This window comes from Cyprinodon tularosa, unplaced genomic scaffold (assembly GCF_016077235.1).
Source record: "Cyprinodon tularosa strain WSP-4 unplaced genomic scaffold, ASM1607723v1 ctg362, whole genome shotgun sequence".
NCBI lineage: Eukaryota > Metazoa > Chordata > Actinopteri > Cyprinodontiformes > Cyprinodontidae > Cyprinodon > Cyprinodon tularosa.
Genome location: NW_024039077.1, coordinates 569,847 through 577,384, shown reverse-complemented (window position 1 = coordinate 577,384; position 7,538 = coordinate 569,847). Strand labels below are relative to the sequence as shown.

At 38.3% G+C, this 7,538-nt stretch overlaps 1 protein-coding gene across 1 annotated transcript in view; it reads left to right on the top strand.

Annotated features, from left to right (window-relative positions):
- The first annotated feature begins 2,763 nt into the window (after positions 1–2,763).
- Positions 2,764–7,538, top strand: part of LOC119790351 (heparan-sulfate 6-O-sulfotransferase 3-B-like) — a 36,482-nt gene continuing 31,707 nt past the window's right edge. The window contains exon 1 of the mRNA XM_038295875.1: positions 2,764–3,629. Coding sequence (XP_038151803.1) covers positions 3,106–3,629 — 524 coding nt within the window. The 5' untranslated portion in view covers positions 2,764–3,105. The remainder of the gene's footprint in view (positions 3,630–7,538) is intronic.

The window sequence follows — 7,538 nt, the reverse complement described above, 5'->3', positions numbered from 1 at the left end:
CCTTGTAAATACCCTTATTGCACAGCCAGAACAACACAAGTCTCGCCTCACTGCTCGGAGCATTAATGGAGGCTCCTTCACATCAGCTCGGAATTTAATAGGCATGCCATTTGTAGAAATATGGGTTTCCTCTGCAAAGTGAGCCTTGCACCGTTGGATGAGGTCTTACAGGTAAAGAGCACGGTGACACAGGATGTTATCATCACCTCAGCAAAAGCTCGTCGGTTCATTTCAACTTGACCTTTAGAAAATGTCTCCAATTGTGACACTTTTCATAACCGATTCTTCTCATGCCACCCCCGGCTACGCCTATGATGCGAGAGGATGGCACAAACAAATTAAAGCACAGACCAAACTCCCATACAGATTAAGTCAATGTCAGCAAGAGTGGGGCAAAGTGCACTCTGTGATGAAAGAGGATTGAATACAATGTGCACCAGAATGCCGCCTGGTTAAATCCCTTGATGGAGGGCATCTTAGGGAAAATAACAAAAGCTTTTGATCAGGACAGGCTTAAAGAAAATCCTTTACAGACGACTGAAATGCCTTTAGTTCCAGCCTGTTCTGTCCACAGAATGCTGTAAATTTCACTCAATCTCCATTAAAGGCTTGAGTCAATCTGTACGAGCGGTAAAGGAAAACCTATGTGGGATGGTGACTGAGTGCGCTCTTACACATTTCCCTCAAACACTGTGCCAATTATTGACTTGACATGTTGGAAGCTGTCCATGGTGCTGAAATGAATTGACTGGCGCTCACCCTGAGGCTTTGGTGTAGGACTACATGGGAAAGTAAATGATGGAGAGACATTTCTCCTGATCTATGAAGACCAATAATATCTCCACTTGGATGTAGACATTATTTCTTATGGATGACCCATAATCAGCAGCATATATATAGCTATAAAGGGCTTTTGGCTTAATACTAAATTTTCAGTCATTTAAACCCTCCCCAAAAATAAAAACTCTAAGGAGGAGTTCATTGAATTACATATAATTTACAAAATCCCATTTTTGCTGCCAAAACATTTCCTGGATTAAAGAAAAATCTCACGACTCTTCCCATCATTTTTTTTTTCCACAGACACTTCAGGCTGTGTGTGATTATAGGAACCGTTGCGTCATGGGCTCGGCAGCCAGGACAGATGACTGGCGCAGATGTTAGGACAAGCCAGCCAAAACCAAGCCGGAAATACTACAACTGGCTTTTCAAAATAAAATGAGAGTGAACTCGGGCCTGTTGGCTATGAGAACTACACTCCTAACCATATGGCACTTCAGAATTATTTTATAAAAACCAAACTGATTGATTCTAGGATTATTAAGATGTTATGAGCCGGTGTTTATGAAATTCTAATTTCTGGCATAAAAAACAAACAAAACAAAAAACCATACACTGCAAAAAATGTAAATCTAAATGAGTCATCTGTTCTTACAATAAGTCCTTTTTTTCTTGAATTGAGGAGGTAAGTGAGACACTTTGCCAATGGAACAAGACAATTTACATTTGAAATAAGAAAAAAACAATTGCATTGTCTTATTTCAAGTGCATAATATCTAATTATCTTAATTTAAGTGTAAAAATAATTATTCCATTGGCAAATCATCTTATTTACTTGCTCAAATTAAGGGTAGATACACTTGATTTAAGACATTTTTACTTAATTTCATATTATTTTTGCAGTGTACAACAGCAGCTTTTGAGCTAAACATTAGATCTGACATAATCACTAAAGTCATCCAAAGTAATTTGTTACACTTGGTTACATTTCAGTTTAACATATACCAGATTCATTGGTAAATTAAAAAGGCATTAAATACATTATTATATATTTTTTGTTTTATCAAAACAAATATATTTTTATACTAAAAAGAAAAAAAAGAGCTTAAATAGTACTTAAGATCCCTATAAATACAATGATGTCTTAGGTCAAACATACCATAATGTAAAAAGTCAAGTTTGTATGTAAATATGTATTTCTATTAGCCTGATAAACCAGACTAAATGTGAGATTAAATGTGTAATTTAGTCTGGCCCCGATGAATGAGACATCAGAAGATTGTTGATGAGAACAACCTGTTGTTTTTTCAAACCATATCTGCCTATTGAACAACGCTCTGACCAATGAGAGCAACTGACGGGGACGTAGAAAGCGTGACAGAGAGCTGTTGGGGGAGTGTAAACAAACAGCCTCTTTACTCAAGTAAAAGTGAAAAAGTATGTGCTCCAAAAAAGTATAAAAGTATAAAGTAACCTTTAAAAAAAAAACAGCCAGATGCCACTATATGAACTGAAAGCTCAATTTTACGACTATTCTCAAGGGGTGCTGGTGCCTATCTCCAGCTTTCTACGGGCGAGAGGCGGGGTACACCCTGGACAGGTCACCAGTCTATCGCAGGGCAACACAGAGACAAACAACCATTCACGCACACACTCACACCTAAGGAGAATTTAGAGAAGCCATTTAACCTAACACTCATTTTTTTGGACTGGAGTGAGGAAGCCGGAGTACCCGGAGAGAACCCACGTGTGCTCAGGGAGAACATGCAAACTCCCTGCAGAGATTGCACACACTGCCAGGAATCGAACTCACAACCTTCTTGCTACAAGGCGGCAGTGCTACCCACTGTTTCACTGAGCAATAAAAAAAAAAAAACTAAATCATAGATAGAGTAACATAATTGTTGAAAAGCAGCGTTCTTAACGTTTTATTTTGAAAGTCAGAACCGGAAGTCGCCTAGTTCACTCTGCCGGTCTTTTCGCTGGAGTCTCCAGCTCAGATACCGATCAGCAGTCTGCAGGTCAGCCGATCCGGGACGCTCTGTTTGCGGGGATGAGTCGTTTCCTTCTAGGTTTTATTGCGCAAGACATTTGGCAACAGTTTCCCACTTTTTAATGACAGCCATGCCCCGTTAGCTTAAACCGGCTTATTAAGAGTTGGAAGTTTGCAGAGTGAGGTGTTCTGGAGCTCAGGACGGGACCCCTGGTTCAGTTTCCAGGCTGAGCGTGACAGGATGAGACCGGGGAGAGAGGAGCTCCGCTCGGGCATCGCGTTCAGGTTTGTGCCGGTGGCGTGAATCCGATAAAAAAAAAAAAATCTCCACCATGGAGGAGAAGTTCAGCAGACTCATCTTCATCCCCATCGCTGCGGTGGTTTTCCTAATGATCGGCTACCAGTACGTCTGCCCCGGGGACAGCAACACCTGCCGCTTCAGGAGCGACGTCCAGCAGCGACCCCCGACTTCCGACTCTCTGTACCCGGAGCCCGACGAGGACTTCCCGGCCAAATTCACCTCCAAGTTCAACTTCACGGAGCGGGACCTGGACAGGCACGCAGACTTCAACATCCGAGGGGACGATGTGATGGTGTTCCTGCACATCCAGAAAACCGGGGGGACGACTTTCGGGAGGCATCTGGTGAAAAACATCCAGCTGGAGCAGCCGTGCGACTGTCTGCCCGGCCAGAGGAAGTGCACCTGCCACCGGCCGGGCAAAGCGGAGTCCTGGCTCTTCTCCCGGTTCTCCACCGGCTGGAGCTGCGGGCTGCACGCAGACTGGACGGAGCTGACCAGCTGCGTGCCGGTGGTGATGAACAAGAAGGACAAGAAGAATGCTCCAAAGAACAAAAAGTGAGTGAAAAACGCACAATTGCCTCATGAATCAGGAACACACACTAAAAAAACACACAAACAGGCAAAACTTGCAGATATATGAGCTGTTTATTTAAAGATAACCATCCATCATTTTTATCTAAGGGTGTAACTTTGTAACTCTGCATTTTTTTAAAAATCTAATTAAGTCATTTTTTCTTAAAATGAGATTTTTTTTCTTTAATTGAGGAGGAAAGAGACACTTCACACATGGAACAAGACTATTTACATTTAAAATAAAAAAAAAACTATTGCATCGTCTTATTTCAAGTGCATATTATCTAATTATCTTATTTTAAGAGTAAAAATACTCATTCAATTGGCAAAGAATCTTATTCACCTCATCAAATTAAGGGTAAATACACTTTTTTTTCTCTTATTTCTGGATTTCTGTTTTTGCAATGTAAGGATGGGGGCTGATGAACCTACAGCTACTCATCCCGAACGCGTTCATTAGGTTTTTGTATGTTCCAAAAATAAGCTCAAACATATATTTATTGAATGCTTTCCTATTGTTGAAAACACAAGAGAATCATAATACAACAATATTAATATTTAGATAGTTGAAGAGATGCCTTTTAGTGCATTATATATATAGGGCCCAAAACATTCATGTAAAAAAAAAAAAAAAAATTAATAACTGCCGATTCCGATGCCAAAATCAATTCAATTCAGTTTATTTATATAGCGCCAAATCACAACACATGTCATCTCAAGCCAAGTTCACCAGATCATACAGTCAAATAGATTTTCCACCTATGGAAAACCAGTTGATTGCATCGACTCATTGACCTCACGCTAAGTATGCTTTTAGCGACAGTGGAGAGGAAAAACTCCCTTTTAACAGGAAGAAACTTCCTGCAGAACCAGGTTCAGTGTGAGCGGCCATCTGCTGAGGCCGACTGGGGTTCAAGGAGACAGAAGCAGAGATACAAAAAGCAGCTGCAAAAGGCGGCCCCGTCCAGGAAACACACAGCCAGGCAGACGAGCTCTGAGCCAACTCCCATGTCAGAGGATGAAGAGAGCACATCCAGCCCGTCACAGTCAGAGAAACAGGACTACACTGGAAAAACAGGCCGATCTCCAACATCTATAAACAAAGGTGTTGATGGCAGCAGCATGGCTGATATTTCTCTCCAGGGTGGAGTCACAGCCAAACAGTGATGAAAGTTGGTGGGGACACTCTGAGGGTGGAGCCTGATGGACCTACAGTTACTCCACCTGAACGCTTTCATTAGGTTTTCATATTGTCCAAAAATGAGCTCAAACATATTTATTGAACGCTTTCCTACACTCCAAAAAAATGATCTAAAAATCATTAAGTGAATTTACCCTTAATTTGAACAACTAAATAAGATACTCTGCCTATGGAATGAGGATTTTTACTCTTAAAACAAATAGGATAAGTAGATATTATGCACTTGAAATAAGAGATTGCAGTTGTTTATTCTTATTTTAAATTTTAAGTGTATCACTTAACTGCTTAATTGAAGGACAATGGTCTTATTTTAAGAAAAATAAACTTACTTAGATTTAATTTTTTTGCAGTGTATTGTTGAGGACAAGAACACTGGAAAAATGATCTAGAAATAAGTAAAAAATTATGAAAATAGGTGTATTTACTCTTAATTTGAGAAGGTAAATAAGGTATTTTGCAAATGTAATTAGTTTTTTTAACTCTTAAAATAAGATAATTAGATAAAACGCACTTGAAATAAGACAATGCAATGGTGTTTTCTTGTTTTAAGGGTAAATTGTCTTGTTCCATTGGCAAAATGTCTCTTTTACCTCCTCAATCCAAACACAATTGCATTTATTTTAAGAAAAAAAAAAATCTAGATTTCGATTTTTTCCAGTAAGAGAATCATAATACACTGATATTTATATTTAAGTCATAGAGATGCCTTGTAGTGCATTATATAGGGCTCCAAAAGATTCATGTATAAAAAAAATAAGGTTTAACAGCCGATTCCGATGCAAAAATCAATATATATCATGCATCCCTAGAAGTACAATTTTAATTCCATCCATCCAGAAAAATATGGATATGCTGCATTTTAGATAGCATATTTTTTTCTTGTATACTTTTTTGGTAAACTTGGAGATATATTCTATTGCATGTTGCATATCCCAGTTAATATTTCACCTTTAAATCTGCAGCTCTCCCTACTTCTCTCTGTGCTCTGTTTAAAAAAGATTTATGAACCTCTTTACTAATATAATGATGCAAGAAACAGAGTTTTAAGATATGTAGAAGCTCTGCAGTCTGATTCTGTTTGTACAATAAGAAAACATTTTAACCTGTAACTGGGAGTCATGGTGCTGAAGTTGTAAAGGTTTATTTCAACTGAAATCAAGCAATTTAAATTTTGCTATCTTTCAAATAAGGGAGAAAAAGTACAAAAAGTACAAGAAAACACTTTCGAAAATAAGCAAGTCTTATTATTTGTGCACATATTACTTCCAGCATTTACTCTTAACACTAACTCCTACTTTTCTGTGTTGAGTAATGCACCTTCAGACTCCCCTCAGGACCACTGAGATCAGTAACAATGACTCAGCAAAAATAAGGAAAAGAAAGAAGATATAATAGGAGTTTTGATCACCAACAGAGAAGTAGTTTTTCTCCTTTTCAGCTCATTTTTCAAACACAATCACCGTCCTTTACTGGATGTACAAAAGGTGATTTTCTTTCAGTGGTTGCACGGAGCTGTAGTTGTTGGTGGGGGTGGTCTTACTGTAACTGTGACACAGTTGGTAGCACTGCTGCCTTGCAGCAATAAGGTCAAATCCTGGTCTGGGGTCCTGGTGTATGAAGGTCTCACTGTGCATTGGTGGAGAACTTTGCTCTTCTTCTAACTCTTCCCCAACATGACTAGCAGATCTATGTCCTGTGTGTCTATGTTGTCCTGTGATGGACTGGCGGCACGTCCAAGGTGCACCATCAACCTTGCAGTGTTTATAGACTATGAATGGATACATGTTCCCTTTACAATTAATATCAGGGGACGAAGGTTCATTTTTATTGATTTTGTTTTATAGACCTTTCTATGTTTTATTTCTATCTATTTATCTATCCATCTACAAAAAAAAAAATCAGAAGGATAAAAAGGCGGTATGAATGCGCTTCTACTTGGTTAAAAAAAGAAAATTCAGTTAAGAAATAAAAAAAGAAATTCTTAATATTTGTCTAGATGAAAAATGATATATAATGGAGAAGGAATTTTGCTCATTTCTTTTCAGTAAAGACGGGATCCAACAATCCTCCTTCACTATGTGATGAATTTGGCACTTTTTCTTTCAATAAAGCATTGGAAGATGATTTAGCAGAAATTAATTAAAAAAACATTTAAAATTTTTTGACACTCCTGGGTTGTTGTTAACTGCATGGGATGATTAAAAATCTTGGAGCTGAAGAAGATTTTTTAAATAGCTAAGAAAATATCCCTCGTCTGATTCCATCCAATGAAGAGATGCTTTGTGTCTTCATCAGCATCCCAGTAGAAACAAGTCTTTACTGATAAACATGTGCAACATTTAAATAAATAATCACAAATGTATTTCTTTATTCCCTTAAAATCAATCTTCTACAATTTTGGGTATCAAGGAGATGAACTGGGACTCCTTAATGTCTATTTTTATTTTAACCGGCAAGCTGATGCCAATTCCTTCAACTTGTGGAGTCTGTCCAGAGGATGCAGATAAAATCTTCTCTCTTCCTTAACTTAAAACAAACATTTTGTGTAAAAGATGAACCCCTTACCAAAAATGAACATTCAAAAAGGGGATAATTTAAAATCATTTTACGCAACCTGGTGAAAATAACTGGCTGATTGATTCCAAGTTAAATCTATTATTAAAGAAGTATCTTTTTAAAGAAAAAGCCTG